This window comes from Hipposideros armiger, unplaced genomic scaffold (genome assembly GCF_001890085.2).
Source record: "Hipposideros armiger isolate ML-2016 unplaced genomic scaffold, ASM189008v1 scaffold_369, whole genome shotgun sequence".
Classification (NCBI taxonomy): domain Eukaryota; kingdom Metazoa; phylum Chordata; class Mammalia; order Chiroptera; family Hipposideridae; genus Hipposideros; species Hipposideros armiger.
The window spans coordinates 364,351-387,287 of NW_017731719.1; the positions used below are offsets into that span (position 1 = coordinate 364,351).

Genomic DNA, 22,937 nt, shown 5'->3' on the forward strand with positions numbered 1-22,937 from the left:
TTTTCAATCAATGGTTGGTTGAATCCCTAGATGCAAATCTGGGAATACAGCGGGCCAACTGCATGTTTATTGGGGGGAAAGCCACATATAAGTAGACACGCGCAGTCCAAGCCCATGTTGTTCAAGGGTCAGTTATACATGTGTATACACACATATACATACACACACACACACCCTGTTCTAAGAAAAGACGTGTGCTATTCTCTGTGCATTCCCCATAACAGCATGATCTGCTCACAGAATTTTAAAATCTACGTGCTAAAAAAAGAATGAACGCAACAAAAGTACTATGGAAGGAAAAGAACAGCAGCACTCATGTGTTCAGCTCCGATGCAAGTTACAGGCCAAGCCTGGGGGTGTGGCTGCCAGCCAGCCGACAGCACTGTTGAGGCCGGGCCCCCTGTGGTGCCTTGCTGGGGGTCCGGTGGGTGCACCTAACCGTTAGTACAGCACAGCCCGCCCAACCCTCTCCTGCACAGGGGGGTCCCTCTTTCCCCACCTCAACAAGCTTTCACATTCAGTTCCACGGGAACTGGGTAAACAAGCAGACTCTGCAAGGGCTGCCTCACAGCTCGAAGAGAAGCCAGAGTGACACGGGGGGACACCAGAAATGCATTAATGTCCACAGAAGGATGTAGGGCCCACCCCAGGAGCTGCTTCTGGGCTGGCTGGTTTGGGGGAGGGGGGCAGGGGGAGGACACTGCATCCCAACTCTGTCCCTCAGTGGCCTCTGACAAGCCATTTTACATCTTGGGCATCAAGCGCTCATCTGCAACATGAGGTGAAAAAAGAACCCAGAGTTACGTACACACTGTTACTTCCCAAAGAGGCAAATTAAAAATTAGTTACTGGGAAACACAGGGCAGAAACAACAGCCCTCTTTTCTTACCAAAAAACCCCGAGAAGAAGGTGACAGGGTAGAGGGAGCCTGCACTCCTGACCCAGGAGGGCTGACCAGCCGTGGTCATGCAAAAGCCCCTCCCTCGCTCCCTCCTCGTGCCAGCTGAGACCTAAAGCAGTCTGCTGGCCGCCCAGGGCCACCAGGGGCTGTGCAGCTGCCTAGTCAGGAGGAGTCAGGTTCCCAGAAGACGCGCCCTCTGCACTACGCGCAGGCCTCACCCAGGATGCAGTCTGCTTCCGTGGGGGACAAACACAGAAGCAAAAATCAAACTCTCCCGCAGGCATCAAACCAGTGGTCCTCAGAGGCCCCAGGGGGGGCTTGTTAGAGCAACTCACTGGGCCCCATCCCCAGGTTCCTATCCGGTAGGTCTGGGATGGACTTGAGAACCTGCATGTGTAATGAGGCCCAGGGTGACACTGAAGCTGATCTGGGGAAGGTACCTTTGAGAACCACTGAAGCAAACTATCAGTAGAAGGCTCTGAAAACAGGAAAAGGAAAGAAGCCACTGAGACCCGTATTTATTTATACACCACCAATTACACACGGTCCAATCAAAGCCACAAATTCTTGGTATGAGATTGTTCCATGAGCCAACATGGCGTTTGGTGAACCAGGTTTCCAGTGAGCAGCCTCGACTTCTAGACTCAGGGAGGTCCCAGGCCCCACTGTGGGTGGGAGGGAAGACCCAGGAAGTATAGTCTGGATCCTCCACTGCTCACCGTCCTACAAAGAGGCAGGACTGACGGGTCAGGTGGGAAAGAGGGGGGTCTGACATTAAAAACAAGCAGACAAAAAAAACTAGCAACATGGTGACAATAAATTAAAAGCAAATTTATAAAACCTGGGATGAGGCGAAGATAAATTTCCCACAGCAAGCACCACTAACTTGGAATACGAGGTATGGTAAAGGAATGAAAATGTCTTATTTTTAATCGTTCTTTCAATTTCTTCCATTGACTAAAAACAAAACCATTTAGAAAAACAAAAGCAACAGTACAACCCTGCTGTGGCTCATAGATGTTTCCATCATCAAGACACTAGAAGGGCCTCGGGGAGGGAGCCAGTGTCTTCAGAGCAGGGCTGCAATTCCCAGAAAGTGAAGGACAACGCCCCTTTAGGCCTTCCATCTTCCATTAACCATTTAGCATAAGCCTGTGCCAACGCTCCACTCAGTTCACACTCAAGCAGACCGCACAGTAAACTTTAATCTCTTCTAGAAGATGGGGCACCGCCAATGAAAACGGCCAACACTGGAAGGTGCTGAATGAATGTCAGACAGTTTGGCTGTCAGGTCATCACATCAGGTGGAGGTTTGGGCTCAGTGCTTCTCACACCTGGGACCCCTAAGAATCCCTGCAGGAGGCAAAAAATAATGTTGACTCCACAGTCTATCCTCCCCATTCTGATCTAATCGTTGGGGAGACAGAAAGGGGACCGGTGTTTGCAAGCCCGCGCAGATGGCTCAATCAGTGTTCCCACAAACACTGGGCCCTGCCCGTCCCCAGCATCACTGCCCACCTGCGGGAAACGGGAAGCCGGAGTTCCATATCTCTCAGATTCTGCCTCAAAAAAGAGTGCAGGGCCCTTGGGTCCTCCATTGCAGCTTCTCAGGAGCACCTGGTCTCCAGCTGGCTAGGTTACAGGAACTGCATGCCATTTTCAACAGCTAAAGAATCGCCTTGTTTACATATTTCTGTCAACTTAAAAACGGCTTATTGCCAACATGTGCAGTCAACGACCTTGCTCTAACAGAAGAATGCGTTGCTCTACTCATGTTCTCCCTCACTGTGTAACAGTGATTGATCCTCACAAGTATCCACCCAAATCTTACACTTGCATGTCCACATTACAAGCTGGAAGACTCAGTGTACCCACCTTGTAAGCCATCAGAACAATGTGTTTTAATTTAGAGAGAAGTAAATTACGAAGACAGGTCAGGGCATGTTTCGTTGACCATATTCTCTCTTCCCACCCCACGCCCAGTGTGCCCGCGTTTCGTGCTTACCCATTGAGGCCATGATGTAGCTGACAAGCTAACCCAGGCATCAGTCTGCCCTCCCAGCTGTGCCATGTGTCATGAAGGTAGGGACGAAACAAACCAATGACCCAGGACCCACCTGTTAACACACACATGCCTATTCCTGGGTTTTGTACTTGTTTCTAGAGGTCCACTGTTTAATTGGTACCAGAGAAAACAAAGGAATGGAAGAAGGCATTGTTTTTCCTTGCCACCGAGGTCTCCCCCAACCACTGCCTTATCAAACAGAACCAAACACGATACCGAGCCGGCTCTCCACACGTCTAGTAGGTGCACATCCCCGGGAAGTGCTGACACTGAGCACACGAGAGACGTTTCCATCCACTGGAGGACTCACACAAAGGCGGCTATGGCAGAGCCCTCCAATGTGCAATAAAAACACTGTTTAGATGAACAACTTCAACTCTTCAAGTAGTTCCTGCTCTCAGCTCTGGTACGGATTTCTGACTTCACAGCCCACTTCCCCCACCTCTCACGCATGTCTGCAGGAAGTGGGGTGTCTTCAGCTTGTTCTTCTTGGCCCACCACCACCCGCCTGTCCCCTGTAGCTCAGGTCACCCCAGGCACACAGCCATGAGGTTTAACTGCAAGCCGTCCTCAGTTCAACCAGAAATTCAGTTGTCACGCTCTTGATTCGCACTAGAGGGAGCCATTGAGCCAGGTGCCTCTGCCCATCCTTTCCCAACTGAGAGGAGCAGCTAGAGCTCAGGAGAAAAATCATCTGTTGGTTGGGAAGAGTCCCCTTGGGCTTTAAAACTTGAATTAAAAAAACAAAGGAGCCTAAAAAAACCAGAACTCTCCTGGGCAGGCCATGAGTTATATAGAAGGGGAGGGAAGGCCTGCTGGTGTGGCAGGCCCTCTGTCAGAGAAAGACCCAGTTTAACGAGCAGTAGGACAAGGCGGACGTTTGGCCCCACTCTCAAAAAACACCCAGGTTCTGGTGGCAGTCTCTAATCTTTTAATAGCACCTGCTCCCACCAGAGGCAACGTCACGGAGTCACAAATATTCCTCGACAAACACGTGCAACTCAAACTACAAGGCTAACTTGGAGAGGAACACAATAAAACAAACATTATTACAGCTAAGCTGGGTTTTCGACATTTCTCTCCCTGGATGCTCGTATTTCATTTTCCAGAACTGTGTAAGAATATTCCCAATTCTTTAGTCTGCACAGAGCTGAAACCCCCACTCTGAATCTTAGGAGGCTAGGACTTTGCAGCAACCCCTGCACATTTTCACTTGAAAATCTTTCCTCTGAAGGTAGCACAGCGTGTCCTAAGGAGGCCCAGGCGAGTTGATGATTTTCTTCTTCACATTACAGCCCAGCCTCGGAGCCATAAAGAAGCACAGGGAGGCGACCGTGCTCAGCACAGCCTAACACCCACGTCCTGGCTGACCAACCGCACATTTCTGTACAGTAAAAATTCCCTCATGACTCCTTGGAAAACTAGTATTTCAAAACCCCCTCTAGGTATAAGCTCTTGTTCTTTACCCTTCTAAATTTCTTTCTTTTTACTACATTTAAACCCAAGTTCTATTTTAAGGAAACAAAAAATAGTTTTCACTCCTTTGTCAGACACCAACCACACAACCAAATCACCATACAGGGGAGCCACTGCCCCCTGACAATCGCAGGGCTGTTATCTACGCGTGTGCCTCACGTGCCAGACAGCATGTCTGGCGTGACAGAAGCCAGGGGGCTGGCAAGGCCCCTTGCACTAAGAAAAAGGCATAGGTGAAGTGCACGTTCAAAGATCTAAGTCTCGGGGCCTGGGGCCTGTAGGAAGCCTAAGACCTACATGGCATTGGAAGAAGGGCTGTTTAGTACAAACCAGGAGTGATCAGATAACGCCAGGGCAAACGGGACAAGGTCACTTCCCGGCAGCACCCCAGCACTGCGTCCCTGCACCCGCCCACCTACACTTCATACACTCGTGTGTGTCGTTCTCTTCTAGGCTGACAGAGAAAAATTAATCACATCTGAAATTAAAGATCGGAGTATCCTTTGGGCCCCTATCTTGTAAGCAGCTGAAACGATGCAAGGTCAGATTCTAATTATTTGCATCAAGCAATTACAAAAGAATCTACAATTTGCTTTGATTGACCTTATTTTCGGAGTACTTAACTAATGGAATTCGATGGTTTCAAAATTATCATTTCATTTCTCACAATATCCCTGTGAGATGAATTGACATGACTGGCTCCAAAAGAACCATAGGGCCCAGAAAGGTTACTGTATATCACATCTTAAGTGTCAGAAGCTCATAGCCAGGGCCAGACTAGAACTGGGAGCCCTGGGCCATCCCGTCTGGGTTGGTTAAGACATGGGGTGAGGAGGCAGGCGGGAGGGGCCGGAGGGAAGGGGTGATAGGAGGAAGCCCCCCTGAACACCTGCACCGTCACACCCACCTGCAAAGACGCTACCTGAACAAAGCAAGCCAGCCAAGCTCCTGCATTTACTCAGGTGGCAGGCGCCTGCTCTGTAAGGGGCACCCAGAGCTCTCCAACTGCGAGGCCGCATGTGCGTGCCCGCAGAGCAGAGGGCAGGGTGACCCCAGGGCACGGGATACATTCTGCTCCCCTCAAATCTCACCTCCAATGGTGCGAATTCTTCTTACTCCTAACAGTGGGAAATCCTGAATTGAAAGGCAAGTGCTAAGACCAACGGAGACCGGAGGTTTACTCAGTCCAGCCTCAGACATGGACGTGGTGAGAGAAAAGTGTGTGTATGATTATGATTCTATGCGAATATAAAGTCACATATTTACCCCCTATAAGCTCTCCGTTCTTACCCCACAGACGGGTCCTCTCCTTCCTTGGGCCTCTTTTTCATTGTTTTCTTTCATGAACAACACACCTGTAGGAGAGTTCTACACAAGGGCCTATCACACCATCAACTTTGGAAACGAAATGGGGATAAACCATCAGAGACACAGAAACAGAAGTATGTGCTCTACGCTTTGTGCCTCTTGGTCCTGAAAATCGGGCACCCAGCGCTTGGGAGGCCGGTCCCACAACCACACTCATTCTCTTTAGGAAAATGGGGACGAACAGGCCGTGTTTAAGACACGCTCACACTATGTGCTTTATCTCAAGATAACGCTGCGAAGGATGGAGTGAGTTCAAGGAGGGTTCTGCCACGCCCAGCCCACCCCCACCTGAAGAGCTGAAGGATATTTGAAGCTATAGGTCAATAGTAACAACGTGCGTGTGTAAACACACACTCCTATGCGTGTGTATGAATACAGTCACACAGCCCGAGAGAAATACTTCTAACATCATCGGGAATGAGAAAGACCACAGGTAAAGAACAATTCAAAAGGAGGAATTCCACTATCTTACCACCACAGTGACCATCTGTTAGTCATTCTGGAATACTGCCAGCTGAGAAATCTCTCTGTCCACCCACAGCTCCCCCTGAATAAATCTTTAAAGATACAGTCTCCCGTCTATTTTAGGGAAGAATTGAACTCTGTGTGATAAAATTCTCGATGAGGCGAGCTTATCTGTGATCCCCAGGGTTCACTGCCGCTCACATGGAGTTAGAACAGGAGTGGAGGGTCAATGAAATGCCGGCTGACCCTGCGAGCCAGCCCTTCTCCGTGTTGCCCCCAGGCACCTGCCTTTATTCGTACCATCTCGCGCCCAGGGTCCAGAGAGATCACTGTCTGTGGACATGAACGCTGTGACAGCAACAATGGCTGAGCCCTGAGGCCATTCTTAAGAGTGTCCCCAGTAGGATCTGTGTTATCTGAGCTGACCCTGAGCCGGGGTGCAGATGGGGGGTGCCGGTGAGCAGTGGGAGCAGCGAGAGCAGTGTGCGTCCGCCCTCTGCTGATCCTGCGGTGCAGGACTGAAATGCGCCTGGCTGGGCGAAGCCCCCGCTCACCCTGCACCCCATCTCACGCAGACCACTCGGCAGCGTGGTGCCCACGCACGGCCTCTGCTCAGAAGTCCTGGTGGGCAGATGCTAACCTGTCACATGACGAAGAACAGCTCAACAGTCCAGGCTCATCCACCGAGAGCCCAGGCAAGCTGCAGGCCTATCTGAAAGTGCATTTACCTGCTCTTGGCCTAACTATTAATAATGTGCCCCCAAGACTCTGCAACTCGCCTGCCGCCTGCCCAGGGTATGTGGGGGGATGAGGAGGAACGGAGGTGAGCTCCCCTTCCCACCTTTCCTATCTACTCTGATACCCAGGATGCAGCACGATCCAGGGGTGAACGCAAACCCCCCACCCCAGCGAGACGGGCTTCCCGAGGAGAGGGGCGTGTGCTCGCACCCCTGTGCAGAGGTGATGTTTCTGGCTCCTCACCTCACCTCTGAGCATCACCTTCCTGTCTTATAAGCCCTGGAAACTTGCATTTCTTGAGGCTGCTTACTCACATTTCCCCTTTAGTGAACTTGGTGACATGGGGAGGTGGCATCTGGCAGGCAGGCACCCTTGGGCCAGACCACAGTCACCGGTGCGGCAGGGCGGGGCTTTACCTGTTTCCGTAAGTCCTGAGCCGACCGATGCAGAGGGGGGTGGTGGTGGGCAGCAGCGGGCCCCTTGGCCAAGGAGCCCGTGGAGGGGGCCATGGGCGGGTGGCTCGCGGGAGCCTGCTCCCTCCGGCTGTCGGCCCGGGGATCGCTGTGCTTCTCCTTGCCGGGAGTGGCCTCTTTGCTTCTGTGTTTTTGCACAGGTTCCTTCTCCCGTGATGACCTGCTAGAACCGTTGAAAACTAGGGAAGAAGGAGAGAAAGGGAGAATGAAGTCACTACGCTGAGTACACTGCCACGAAACCTAAACTTCCTGAGGTCAAAGAGAAAGAAAAGACGTTTCTCCCCATCGGTCAAGTCTCATCACATCCCCAAGAGCAGCCCGGGTGACCCGGCACAGGCGCCGAGACCAGGAATAATCCTAAACAGGGACAAAGGAGAAATTATAAGCATATCCTAACAGTTACTTGCTTTAGTCCAAATGACTGAAAAATCCATTTTTCAAAATCCCTACCCAAGAATCCCACAGCCCTCAGAATATCAGCATCATGCCTTAAACACAAAGAGAGAGAAATTAAAATGGAGACACTACCACCCAGTCACATGCCAAGCTAGGAGTACCTCGGGTACACAGACATGGGGGATCTGGAGTAAGATGTAAAGTTATGCATTTTGAGGCTGAAGATCTGCTGACAAGAGTGGGTCGGGGACCACACAGGGGCAAGGGGCACCGGCTCTGAGCCAGACCCACTTCTATTCCAGAGGTCAGAACAGCAGGAACACTAACGCGATCTGTGCTGACCAAGAGCCAGGGAGCAGTGTTAACTGGCGCTGTGAACCGCGCTCAGCCTCTGAATCTGCAGGGACAGGCCATTCTCATCATGCCCATTTTACAGATGAAGCCAGAAAAGGCATAAATAAGACAGGCTGCCTGTCACAACACACACCCACCCTCCTCGCCCCTCCCCCCAGGTGGTTCTCAGTTTTCACAATTACCAATGTGCACACTGAATCCCACCCACTCAGAGAGGTCAAAAGGGAGCAGTGATGCCCAGGGTTTTCACAGTGCACTTCAGTGCCGCTGCTGTCCAGCTTTCTCTTGATGCTCTACAGCTAGGGCTTGCAAATCTGGACAGACTCGTCAAGTCCGGCTCCTCCCTGGGAATCAACGAGCCTTTCCCATCTGCTCCTCTTGCACCCACAGGTCTCCTCCACTCCCCCCAAACCACCCCAGCAAGCTAAGGAGGGTGGCCACCCATGCCTGGTCTGCTCCACCCCACGAGCTTCAGGCTGAGCAGCCTGAGGAAACGATAGAGAGCTCCTTTCAATGTCATTTTTAGAAGGCTCCTGGTGCCTTTCCTGACAAAGGGAGCCTTACAAGGTTACCGTGTCTACCTGCCCACTGGGGCAACCTTCACTCCAGGCCATGCCCCCCTCACCAACCCCAATCTGGGACTTGCAGAATTCCAGGCAGAGCTCACTACCTGACCAGGAAGCTCTAAAGAGAAAAAACTTCCTCCTTTGAGCGGAAACCTGCTTCTTCAAGACAGCAGGAAGAGAAGTCCAACTCCCCTTCCTAGCTGCCCTGCAGAGAGCTCCACGTCACTACTTCTCTCTTAAGGATGCCCTGCCCCAGACCTGTATCCACAGTCCCTTCGCACTCTCTTTCACCTCCATCTGCAACTGTCCTTTATATTACACTTATGCCTTACAGGCTACAAATATTGTCTCCTAATTTGTCATTTGCTTTTCCATTTCTTGTGGCGCTAAATCTGCTAGCCCATTTTTTTTTAAAACGTTTCTTTCATTGTTGTTATGCTTAGAAAGCCCTCCCATGTTTTCAAATGGTAAAATAATCCTCTAAGTCTCCCAACTGTTTTTGGATTCAATTGCTTAGATTTACTTCTTTAGTCCATTTGTTATTACTTTGTATATGGTACACACTGAGATTTACACTTCGCATATCTGAGCTGGATGTGAACCTTGATCTCTATAAAGATTCTCCTGGCCCCAGTGATTACATTCTAACTAGATTTGCAGGGAAGTAAAGCCCACGCCACATCAAAATATGGTCAGTGATCCTGTATTGTATAAGGTTCTACTAGATGCTCTCACTCAGTTACAGGAAAAATGAAGAGCTTCAAATGGCTGGCATTTATTCTAAGTGTAAGTAGCTGCACATTGTCAGAAACCATCCATCATACCCAACCTGGTGGTATCTGTGCCTGCTTTCAAGACAAATTAAAAGCAACATCTTTAAGAAGTCATACTTCAATGAGATTAGAAAGGAAGCCAAAGAACATGAATCTAGGCAATTCTTGACTGTTCCCCAAGTTTCTTAAGCAGTGAATACAGCTCCTTTATTGAAACATGGCACAGGAAAAGTTTTTTGAACCTCAAATATTACATACTTCTGCTTTGTTACTGCCACTCAGATGTGTACCAAGGTACAGCCTACAAAAAGTACCAGTTCTATAATGACTTCTCTTTGTGCAGTTAAAAAAAAAATTTATTTTATGGGTTTGTCCCCTCTCATTAACACTATAGGAGCAGTTCAATTCCCAGCCCTGCAGTTAACAACTGGGCAAGTGATTTAATCCCTCAGTTTTCTCATCTATAGGCTGGGGATAACAGATACTCCTGAATGGAGTGTGTCTAACACAATGTCTGGGGTTCAGTAGGCACTTAACATTTAGTAAAAAGTACTGCTGCACATTTAAAAAGACCATCTCAGGTTGCTACATAATCATATTGTGGCAGGATCTCTGTTTGTCCCCCGTCCTCCCTGCAGCTACAGTGTAAAAAAGGGCTCAATGCAGACAGGCGGCTGGCCTGAAGACCCAGCACCACCTCCTACTTGAGCCCAGCTGCCTCCCAATGTTTCATGGGAAAAAGAGGCACTGCCAGTGCCCTGCCCGAGCAAGCAGAAATACAAGGCTAAAAACACTTCCCACATCTCTGCTAGCTTACTGGGTAACTTGACCCTTGGGGGACCCAGTGACCCTTTCAGGGGCTCCCCTAGGTCAAAACTGTTTTCAAAATTATCCTATGATATTATTTGCCTTTTCCACTGTGTGGCTATTTCAATGATGTTGATGGCTAAAGGTGGATTAGCTGTCAGGGAAATTCCAAGTCCAGGGTACCACAAGATACCACTTCATCCGCTAGGATGGCTATGCTCAAGGAGACGGATAACGGAGCATCGGTGAGGATGGCGAGAAACTGTAGCCCGCATACACTGCTGGTGGGAATGTAAAAGGATGCGGTCACTTTGGAAAACAGGCTGGGAAGTTCCTCGAAAGCTGAAACCGAGTTACCACGTGACCCAGCAATTCCACTCCCAGGCATGTACACAAGAGAAATGAAAAACATGTCCACAGAAGAACTTGTATACAGACGTTTGGAGCAGAATTATTAATAATAGTTAAAAATTGGGGGGGGGTGAAATCCAAAGGTTTGATGAACCTGGTACTTAAAGAGCAACAAATGGGGTATTATCCATCCATAGTAAGGATTCAAGTACTAATGATACACGCTACGGCAGGGATCCATTTGGAAACATTATTAAGTGAAAGAAGCCAATGACAAAAGGTCACATAGTGTATGATTCCATTCATATGAAATGACCACAACAGACCAATACATAGAGGCAGAAAGTAGACTGGTGGCTGCCAGGAACTGGGGAGGTTCAGGGAAAACGGGAGGGACTGCTAACGGGAGAAAGATTTTTTCGGGGGTGAGGGGTGGGGGGGGGTGTGGGGGGAAGGTGTCTTTAAATGGGTAATTTTTTTGATATGTGAATCACATTTCAATAAAACTTATTTATTTTTTTTTATTTTTTTTTAAGCTGGGCCATCCTGCCACCTATTGGCAGATCAGCAGCTGCTCAGCTCAGGCAGGGACTCGAACCGCTGTTGCTCAGAGCTCTAACTCTTGAGCGAGCTCTTAACCAACTGAGCCACTCGGCCGGCCCTGAAATTTTTTTTTTTTTAAACACCAACAAAAGGTGGGCAAAATTACTGGTGACTTAACACCAATCAATGTCGTGGCACCAAACTAGACTAATAATTACAGTATTCTTCACTACCAGTTTAAAAACAAAGCCAGGTTCATTTAAGGAGGTGCTAAAGCAGTACAACTTGTTAACAGCATTAAATCTTGACCCTTGAGTGCACATACTTTGTGTGACAAAATGAGAACTACACATAAAGCACTTCTCCACACACCCAAGTAGGATGCCTATTTGCAGAAAAAAGCATTTGCGTGACTGTTTAAGTTGCACGCTAGCTGCTTTTTTCATGAAATGCTATTTTTATTTGAAAGAAGAACCAATATAGTTATTTGGCCATTTTCTCAAAAATGAATAAAGTAAGCCTGTCAAGGAAAATAACTAATAGTTATGGCTGCCAATGATAGAATTCACAATTTCAAGCAAAAATTACAATTCTGAAAAACCTCTCTCTGCCGCCATGAGTTTGACAGCCTTTCAACACTGAGAGACTTTTCTGATGAGGTCAGTGGAGATACAGGGTTCTTTGATGCAGCATAAGGAAAGGTGCCGACAATTGGAAAGAGGAACATAACTCAGCGCACCATTATTTTCAAACGATCAATACAAGACATTACAAAATTGTGCATGGGTAAGAGATCCATTCAAAGTGGAAGGCCAACCGATGGGTTTTAATGTAACCAAGTATGAGATGTTCAGTGATAAAGGCTCATATTCCTGTAACAACTGACCTTTAAGAAACTACTGGGTTGCCGGGAAAGTCATGACATATGTTTTCTGTTTTTCGTTGCAAAAATGCGTTATGACTTTTCCGACGACCCAATATCATTGGCTGAGCATGGGTGTGATGTCAAAGAATAAAGTCATCTGCGAAGGTCCCTGCCCATTCCAGCTACTTATTTGTCTGGGACTGATTTTCTTCATATGTCAACCAAAACTATATATTGCAAGAGACTGAATGAGAAGCTGGCATTAAGAATCTAGCCGTCTTCCACTAAGCCAGACATTAGAGAGATTGGCAAAAATGTAAAACAACACAACTCCTCGCTTATAACTTCTTGGTTTTGGAATACAATTACTTTTCATAAAAATGCTCTTTGTGCTCACATGTAATGGGGTTTGTGCTATTTTTGAATGAATAAATATTTTTAAATTTCCTTAGTTGTAATGTTAACATGGTAAATATCAATAAATGCAATCCATATTAACAAACGTCTTTTGTTGGGCGGGGGCAGTTCTCAACAATTGTGGAGAGTAGAAAGGGGGTCCTGACACCAAAAAGCCTGAAACTGCTGGGCTGGATTACCTTTCCCATGGTTAGCTACACAGTGGTTTCCAGGGGCTTTAAGGGACCACGTATTAATACTTATGTCTATACCTACGAGTCCCCAAAAGAGCTCAGGCTCTGAGATGAAGCTTCCTAAATTCGAATCAGGAGAAATCACTGGGTAACTATTTGACCTTGAGCTGGTTACCCGTCCAAGCCTTAGTTTCTCCATTCACTATCTATCTTATAGGGTTGTTTTGAGGCTTCAGTGAGAAAATACTCATCTAGAAAGGAAGGGGCTTTTAGCAGGGCAGGAAGCAAGCACTGGGTAGGTGTCAGCCAGTTGGGAATCAACACATCACTTCCCAGGGAGTCAATGACCAGACTCAGCAGGGCTCCCATAGGGACATGCTTCTCAGTTCTCCACCCCTCCCCTCCAAATGCATCACAAGTAAGGCCAGCTGCTAAACTGGACTCAAGGAAATTCGTTAAGAATGACACTGTAGATAGCCAGTAATATCTTTCTGAGATCTGGAAAAAAAACAAAAACAAAAAAACAACCCAGATCCATCCTCAGCGTTATCTGCACCTGAAACGATCGATCGCACCACTTGGGTTCTATTCTAATGCCTTGGGCGAGTTTCTCCCACAACCAACCAGCATTATATTGACTGCTCAGGAAAATGCTCTGGAAAGCAAAGCCCTGCAAATGGAAGATGAAGCTGTGGGGCCCCATGAAGACAGGCAGGAAGGGGAACCAGAGGCGACAGGAAGGCATGTGGCCATGAGCATCATAAGCCCAGCTGGCTGCTCTGTGAACCGCAGCAACGTATTCCACTACAGAAGATTCGGATCAGATAATCAGAAAAGGAGCAAGTTTTCAAAAATTAAAAATGGAATAAAAATTTTTATTTTCATTTAAAAGGTGAGACAGTTTTCAAATGAAGCTACTTTCTGTAATCATGTTATCTTGCTATTTTACAGCTGCAATACACCCAAATGGCAAACACAGCCAAAAAGTCAAATCATGTGTTAAATGGGGAATAAGGGGGAGGGGAGGGCAGCGCCAAGGCGATGGAGCCAGAGAGAAGGTATATTTTGTCCTCAACAGCTCATTAATTTTAAGTGTCGTGGGAACCTGCCAGTTTTACCCCTCCAAGTAATTATCTTTTGTCTTCATTTGTAAGATTCTTGAGAAGGGGAAAGTAGGGGAAACGAGAAAAAAAAAAATTCACTCTCATAGTGAAAGACTTTTAAAACCCTGTGAATGTAACACACAGAAAAACCAAGAAAGTTAGATGTATGAAGGACCTATGCACACCGTCCCCAATTAAAAGGAATAACTGGGCTCGTTTCTTTAAGGGAGAGTAAAAAGGCATTTATCATGGTGAACCATATTAGGAAATTGTATTGTACTCAAATACAAACAGGTCTTATATTAATGAACAGAGGGAAATATATTGATTTGTATACACACACTCTGAAAGTTAAATGGCCTATAGACAAGTGTTTTCACACCACGGCAAGCAAAATCTTTACATCCAAAGGCTGATATATGATTTACGGTCACTTTGTGTCTGAGAAGATACAACTGGCTCCCAATAAGAGATGAAAATGAAATGAGCAAGAGAAGTGACTTTAGTAACGACTGTAACTGCAATTCCAAGATCATGGGAAAGGTGGAGAGCTACACTTTCCAAAGAAACTCACATTTATAACTCCAGGGAGTTGGTACTAAATGATGTTCCCCATAAGCTCAGTTCAGAGTCAGATCACACCAAGATTCCTGGGGGAGATCAATAAGGCAGTCTACGAAAAGCCAGTCCAGTCATAAGGTCTTTCAAACCCTCACTACGTACATGCCTCTTGGAGGGACGCAGGGGGCTTGGTTTTGATTTCTAGTTCCCAGATCACCGAACACATTTGTGCTTCAATTCCCTAAACTACAAATCAGGTGCTTCCTCTGATCTACCCTCCAGGAATCGCTGAAATATTTAAAATAAAGTACATAAAGTGTTTTGTGTTCTTGAGAGAAAGGGGTTAGGCAAATATAAGAAGGCTGATCTTTCTAAAAGCTCCTGCTGCAATGGTGAAGACAAGACCCATTTTTGAAAACCATAATTCCCTTTCAACAGAGCCGACAAGGCCAGCGCCAGCCCAGGCACTTCTGCCTGCCTCCATGCCCTGCCCACGTCCAGACGCCCCAATCTTAATAATTATTCGTGCTAGTAAAGGCACTTCATCTGAACAGGAGGAGATAATCCTCATGTTTTTTTACTAGGTGAGTAGGGATGAGGAGTCTTGCCTTGTGTCTGACAAAAGTTATGTGATATCCTGCGATGACTCCGTGCCCGACCTGAGCTAAGTGGGTTCTGAAGCTTTTACCTCCTTGAAAGATAAATATGGACAAGAGGCATTACTGAAAGCTGGGCCGAAATGTCTGCTAGCAGAGACACAAAGAACAAGAAGGAAAGCATGAACACAAGGCCGAAAGACTGGACTCACCCCACAAATACATGAGACCTGCGCCCAGTTCCACCCCCACAACAAATCGAAGGGACAAAAAGAGAATCATTGTAAATAAAAAAGAATGTGTTGAGGAAAGGAAAGGAGTACCATGCCAAGTTTCTGATCCCAAGCCAGACAATTAAATGTAAGCTTCATGTCATTATGAGGCGGCCCGATGTGAGGGAGACAGGCTCATCCATTGGCTGGCATTAAATCCTTGTTACTGTACAAAGCTGCACTTGCTCCCTGGAGCCAGTTCAACTCTGAGTCACTATTGTCTGAAAACAATGGAATGTCTGCCAACCGATGCCAACAGTTCAAGAGGATTTTAAGGCAGCATGTGTGAGAGCTGCGACCCGGTTTGCCTTGGGCAAAAACAGCTCCACTCACTCAGCTCCAGCACACCCGTGGAAGGCCAGGGAAGGCAGCAAGGACACAGTCAGGTCAGCAGAAGCCCCTTCATGATCTCACGGCCCAGCTCACCCACCCAACGTCAGGCAGGCGACTCCCTGCACCCAGACCCCAGCGTCACACGCACGTCCTACTGACTTACACAGTATTTGCAAAACGCCTCTGGAATTCCTACATAGTGAAAGCCTATTATTTCCATATATATATATGGAAAGAGATCCATTAAAAAGGATTTTTTAAAACAAACTGAATTTTCTTTTCTATGTAAGAACTTAAATTCTGTAAGTCATAGAATGTGACTTACATTTTCTTTTTTCAATCCAAGTTTGTTTGCCACTGTCCCCAGGTCTAAAAAGGTAGATACACTTCTAAAGTGCAATGATATAAAATAACTAACAGAGCTGGGCAGATGTGCCATTTAAACATGTTTCTTACATATGTTCCCAATAATTTGATACTAAAGTTTAAAAGGGCAGATGACCTTTATGGGAATATAAAGGTCAGGGCAACCGAAAAACCATAAATCAGGCTGATGGTTTTTGTCATTGAAAAATGATTTCTTGGCCCACTTGGCCCCCAAAGGAGCTGAGGAAAGGACAACACTGATAGTTGATGGTGGCGAGCCCCACAGCCGGGCCCTCGGCAGTTGGCTCTAAGGCATTTGCAGTCTCCAGTGCCAGGGGCAGGGACGTCCCGACAAATGCCTTTTGGGATGGCAGGCAGTGGGATCTCATCCTTTATCACTCTCAAGAAACAAGACAAAGAGCCCAGGACTACAGGTAGACTCCAAAGGGGACATGTGTTAACGCTTGAAAGACAAGTGAATAAGGTGTTTTGCAGTTTGGGGTCTCATAAAACCCTGCACTCAAGGGGATGAATTCTAAAACGCCAGCCACAGCTGTGGTAAATGACTCTGGCCCACCTGTGGATTTGAACAAGGAAACTGTAATTACTCACAGCACACTGGGAGACAGGCACCTTGAAAATGTGTTAAACTGGAAGGCACCCCATATCCACAGTCAATGATAAAAGAAGAACTGGTAATTTTCAGAATAGAAGTATTAGTACAGAAAAACTAAATACAGAGATATTTTCCTTGTAATAAGGATTCTTTTCAAGCTTCTCCAAATAAGCATCACGGACCTGCTATTCTATCACATACTTGTACACCTCCACCCACCCACCCCCGGCCAGGAAACAAATGACTTTCAAAGATTCTATATGCACACTGTACAGTCTCTAGGAATAGCGCAACTTCCCAAGTGACTAAACATTCCCCGTAAGACAGGCCATATGAATTTAGCTGAAAATATTAAATCCTGAGCAGTTTGGTGAACAGCTCAGCAATTCAATTTACAATGTGTATGATATAAACATATCCCAGCCGACTATGGGCAACAAAATTGATTAAAGAGTCTAAGAATCTAACACATGATATTAATTTACTCACAACTGCAGGGTATTAAGTTCTTCAGCAGACAGAATCACGGGGCCTGAGCCGATGACAGGACAGTAGGCAGCCCCCGCTCTCTGACAGCTCACCAAGTCCAGACCCTGTGCGCCTGTCACTCACTCAGTCCTGACAGACTTATTTGTCTTCACTAAGTTCTAATGCAAGTGTCATGTGATTCGCACATTTATAGTATACCATCCAATGGATTTATGCATATTCATAGAGCTATACAACAATTTCCATACTGTCCATTTAAAACATTTGCATCACCCCAAAATGAAACACTATGACCTTAGAGGTCACTTCCTGTTTCCTCCCTCCCTAACCCTCACAGGAAAAGCTGGCGTTACTGGCGTTTTTACAAACAGGGAAACAGTTGTTCAAAAGAGATTGAACAACTGGCCCAATGCCACCTGGTTAGGAAGACATATCTGAGCCACACGGTTCTTTTTCACCACCAGGGACATCGCCTAGCTGACCGTCACTGAAATCTGCATGCGCTTCTCACCAGAGAGGGGCCCTCACATTCCCAGGAAAAGACATACACACACTGAATTCTGAGGGGCACTGGCCAATTTCCTAAGCTGCGTTGTGTCTCGAAGGTCTTGGGTGGACCACTGGAAGAAACACTTAAGGAAAATGAGAAGAAATGGGGACAGGTGTTACCGGGGACCTTGTGTCACACTTGAAACAGCTCGTTCTGGAGAAGTCAATAATGTCACAGACACTCACAGTGGTAGGAGTCGCCTCTCAGAAAGCCCTCACTGGGTGCCAGGCATTTAGACACACTAACTTCCCAGGATTCTCTCATCAATTACAAGGTCGTCCTAGGTGTCTAGATCTTTTCAGTCCCATGTGGTGTTAATGATAATAGCCAACAAGCACAACTGTTCTAACACACATTAACTCATTTAGCTCTCACAAAACCTATGAAAAAGGCTCCAGCTAGCTCTCCTTTAAAGGTAAGAAACTTAAAGCACAGAAAAGCCTGCCCAAGGTTGCAGCCCTGATGGGAGGACGAGAGCCAGCATAGTGCCCTCGACAGCCGAGCCAAGCAGCCCCGTGTGCAAAAGCGGTGGCTGGTTAGGAACAAATACATTATAACGGGACAATACGTGGACCACTGCTCTTAAAAAACATGCTCCCAGCCCATACTCCAACTTTTTGGACTATTCACTTGCCTCAACAGGAAAACAAACAGGGCTGCCCGAGGTTAAAGAAAAGTAAAGAAGATAGACCCTGAAAACGTCAATTAAAGAAAACAGCATCGTCAGCTCGAGAGCCTCTCCTCACTGCACAGGGCTACGATGGGACCCTGGGCCTACCTGCACCCCCTCCCCCACAGAGAGAGGCCTGACTGCACCTCAAGGCAACTGCAGAGCAGGAAACGTGGTGAACTCGGCCAAATGATTGCTTTTTTGGCCCTCATACAACATGCCCCCGGTGTGAATCCAAAAGCAATTAAATCATTCCAGCTGGGAGTCCAATGACATGTTGTTTAAAAAGTCTTCTGAGAAATGTCCCTGTTCAGAATGAGATGAGCACACAAAGGCACAATGGTCTGTGCTATTCCTTCCATTGTTCCTAAGTGCAAAAAGGCATTTGAAGAACACACAAAACGAGGCTGATGTGAGCAGTGAACTTTCACCAAGGTCTCCTGTGCGAAGGATGACGAACGCCTCACCACGATGACAATGCTCAGGAAAAACCAAAGCCAAATTCATTCCAAACCAATGTACTAATTCCTCTGGTCTACCTCACTTATGCCACTGGAAAAAAATAACCAATGATGAGAACTATTCAAAAACTACGCCATTTCAAATATCAACTTGTAACATAAATACTCACAGAGCAGTGTTTTGATTGTGTTGTTTTGTTTCCAAATGGTGATTACCTAAGGGCTCTATCGTTAGGATCATTTGAGGTTCTGTATATGCAAGAGTATTTCGGAAACACTGAAGAGCTATTGAAATAGAAGTTGCTGAAGGCATTGTTATTGTAACCCTTGAGTGTTAACCCAAGGTTAAAAGCACACGTGATGCTGTCCATGTCATTTCAGATTATGTATTTTAATAAACAAATCCATTTCCATTAGGACGCTCCAGTGGATTATAAATGAGAGAGCGCATTAGCGTCCTGTATAATGTTTGCGAAACTCAACATCTGCCTGGGGACAGCAGGCTCTGGCCGGAGACTCCTGGGGTCAGGGCTCTGGCTCCAAGGAAGGTGACCACTGTCACAGACAGGCCCCCTTACACACTGACTGCAGCATGGCATTGCGGGGAGAGCTGCAGGGTGCAATCTCTCCTCGCTCCTGCTCCCCAGGGAGCCCCTGATGCTTCACTCAGGTTCCAGTTTGGGGGAGAAACAAGAGAAAGCGGGACACCATCACAATTTGGTTTCTAGTTTCTTCCAACTTACGCAACCTAAATGAAACTGTTTCGGACATGCAGCCTCATCAGCGCTTGGGGGCCAATGCTGCCCCAGTAAGTAGTGGTACTTTCCCACATTTTGTTTTCTGTGCATTTCTTTCCCCACGTTTCAGTGAGGGATCCTCTCCTGGGGGAGAACAGAGATGTTGCTAAATTTCTCGACACATCCCAACATCTCCAGCATACAAAGCAGGGAGAAGCACCAAGAGAAATACTGTCATGGAAAAGCAAGGAAAAGCAGCTTGCTGTCCACTTTCTCATGTAAAAAAAGTCAATTCTGAAGACCTGCTTGCCCACACAATCATTAAGCCCTCATCCAGGTTGTTGCTGTTAGAAAATATATTTTAACACTTGCACATTCTTCACCCCAGTCAGAAATCAATAGGAAACGGAAACAATCTGTCTCTAGGTTTTACTTTTTGGAAAAGGAGGCATGGTAGAGAAAGGAAGAGCCCTCATCTCATTTAAAAGCTGTACCCCATCTTTTCTTTCCGTGCAGGCAGAGAACTTTTTTGACTCTCAACAAAGGTTCTTTGGGGCTAGCCGAGTGGCTCCGTTGGTTAAGAACTTGCTCAAGAGTGTGAGCTCTGAGCAACAGGGTCGCCAGTTCGATTCCCACATGGGCCAATGAGCTGCACCCAAGCTGCACCCGAGCTGAGCTGCCACTGAGCTGCCAGCAGGTGGCAGGATGGCTCAGCTGGTGAGAGCAGGCAATCTTGTTGTTACACCAGCTGACCCATCCTGCCACCTGTTGGCAGCTCAGCAACAGCTCAGCTTGGGCACAGCGTCATTGGCCCATGTGGGAATTGAATGGGCGGCCCTGTTGCTCAGAGCTCCCGCTCTTAAGTCAACTCTTAACCAACTGAGCCACCTGGCTGGCCCAAAATGGTTCTTTTTTTTGCTTATGTTCATCAAGCGTCCTCTAAAATCAGAGAATGGGGGTGGGAGAAGGGGAAGCATCATGAGTCTCCTGATGTCTTAGGTGTCACATGCAGGACCCTTAAACCCATTCTGAAAAAAAAAAGAAAAAAAAAACCATTCTGGGGGGTGGCAAGTCCAATGGCTCGCTTTCATGGCTCAGGTGCCCTCTGACACTGCCCACTGTGCAGTAGGAGGCAGTGAGGCATCAGCGCCTTACAAACCTAGTCAAGCTTGGGCTCTGCAGGTGCTCTCAGAGAAACTGAACAGAAAAGGGTTCAATTTTCTGAACACAAAGAAACCTCCTCTGAACCCCAGACAGAACTAACGAAGTTTGCTCGGGCAGGTCCTGGGTAAACCCAGGATCTAGCATGTTTCTCATACACATCATCACCTACCATCTATCCACTTTCTTTAAAGATAAAACCACTGGTCCAACGCCAGGCCAACAGACCAGGTCAACACCTTTTGTACTCCCACCAAGAATTTTCTATCACAAGTGAAGCCTCTATAGAGTATCTGCATCATTCTGTAGTCATACATCACATTTGAACAAATTTCCTCCCCCCTTTATTTAAATTTTATTGGGGAACAGTCATGGTCATTGGTTACACATTGCTTTCACGCTACAATGACATAGTTGACTCTTTTATTAAGGAGGGCACCGCTCACAGTGCCCCATGTGGGGATCGAACTGGCAACCGGTATTATCAGCACCACACTCGAACCAACTAAGCTAACCAGTCACCCTTAAATGTCCCCTTTTATAACTGATGGGTACCCATAACAAAATCCCATTACAAGGAATTTCAAGGGAGTCCTGCTCTACACTTACAAAGAAATGGGTCTCAATAAAAGCAAAGTAGGAAAGACAACTTCTAGCTGCCATGGAAATTGCTGCCAATGTTCGTTCTGTATTTACGACAATGACAGTGATCAAGGCAAAATTGTTATTACCCTCTTGCTTTAGACGGGAACTCAGCCAATTCCTTCACCCTCATCCCACCCCTAACTCCCTGCAATTTGCTGCCAGGTGTTCACTGCCCCTTCACATCATCACCCGCAGCTCATGTAAAAAGAGCATTAAAGATAACATCCATGCACACAAAAGATGGCAATTTTTGACACTGGAAGTTGAATCTATGAGAAAATGGTCTAGTCAACTAGGAAGCTCCAACAAGCTGGAAAAAGAAAAGAGTGGAGGACACAACCACAACTGCGTGAGTACACACAGGGTTAACTGACCTGATTAACATGACAGGTGAATTCACCTACCCAACCACAGTAAAAAAATCGAAAAATAACATTTCATGGAACCCTTCTGACACAGTGCTGATGAAATGTGCGTCATATGGACACAGAGAGTAACAGATATGAGTCTCACTTCATGTTTGTTCGTATTTACTCTTGACTCATATTAAACCAAAAGTACAACTACAAGATTAAATACCTTCTCAAGAATTAAAACAACAAAAAAAGCCCTACAATGTAGTTCCCGGCTTGCTTCATTCTTTCTCAGAAAGTTCACTTGTTCTGACTGCTTCCACCAGCAGCTCCATGATAATAAATTCCCAGTCTATTCTTTGTGGCTCTGTCTTTCACCATCACTGCAAACTCCACAGGTATTAAAGTTCTCAACTACTCCCCAAATCAACTCCCTTCCTAATTCCTTTTCTGTTACCTTCAGCCCTGCCTCTCCAGGCAGCTGTGAAAAGCTGATCATTTTGCTTCAAAATGCCTCTCGCACTCATCTGAACAGCTGTGTATGTTCTCAAGTCCAACGTCTCATCAGCTGTTTCCTGGCTGGACTCCTTGGACTCTCGTCACGTCTCCTTTCATTTCAGACTAAATCCTATTGCTAGAGGAATCATTCTGAACTTGATCTATTCCATCCTATTTTCACATCTAAAATCATCCACAATTCCCAGTTCTCTCCATTTGAATTCTTCCTCTTGCTTAGCAGGGCATATGTTCTCAATGCAACCCTGGTTAGTCACCCCGAAGCACCCCCGCGCCCCATACTGGTGGGTCAGTGTGCCAGCATTCCACAACTAGGCAACATTCCACATTCCACCGTTTATGGGGAATTTCCCTGTTCATGAACTTCCTCCAAAAGTTCATCTCTATACCCATACCTGTACTAAACTCATATGTGCAGCTCTTTTTCAACCATCAAGATTTCCTGATGACCACAACTGCAGGTAAAAACCTTTCTCCTAAAAGGCTAAAAATAAGTCACCATTTTGTATTATGCACTGGGGTCATTAACCCCATCTCCCCAACTAAACTATAAGTCCTTAAAAGGGGGGAATCATGTCTTTACCCTATTTACAGGCCACCTAAAAACAGCTCTAAGTAAGAGGTGGGACAGATTAACAATCACTAAATCAACAAAGCAGAAATGTCCAATGCGAGGTAGACACAGATTCCCATCATGTTACAAGCTATGCTTGTCCTTGAACCTCGATTTCCCATTGAGTCCAGAGACAGTGGTAGAGCTCCGTGCAGAGCCGCGGG

At 46.7% G+C, this 22,937-nt stretch overlaps 1 protein-coding gene across 3 annotated transcripts in view; it reads right to left on the reverse strand.

The window, feature by feature from the left end:
* The window catches only part of JARID2 (jumonji and AT-rich interaction domain containing 2), a 270,564-nt gene that overhangs the window by 28,788 nt on the left and 218,839 nt on the right, over positions 1-22,937 (reverse strand). For all 3 annotated transcript variants that reach the window (XM_019662178.1, XM_019662180.1, XM_019662179.1), the window contains one exon: positions 7,430-7,665. In XM_019662178.1, coding sequence (XP_019517723.1) covers positions 7,430-7,665 — 236 coding nt within the window. The remainder of the gene's footprint in view (positions 1-7,429; positions 7,666-22,937) is intronic.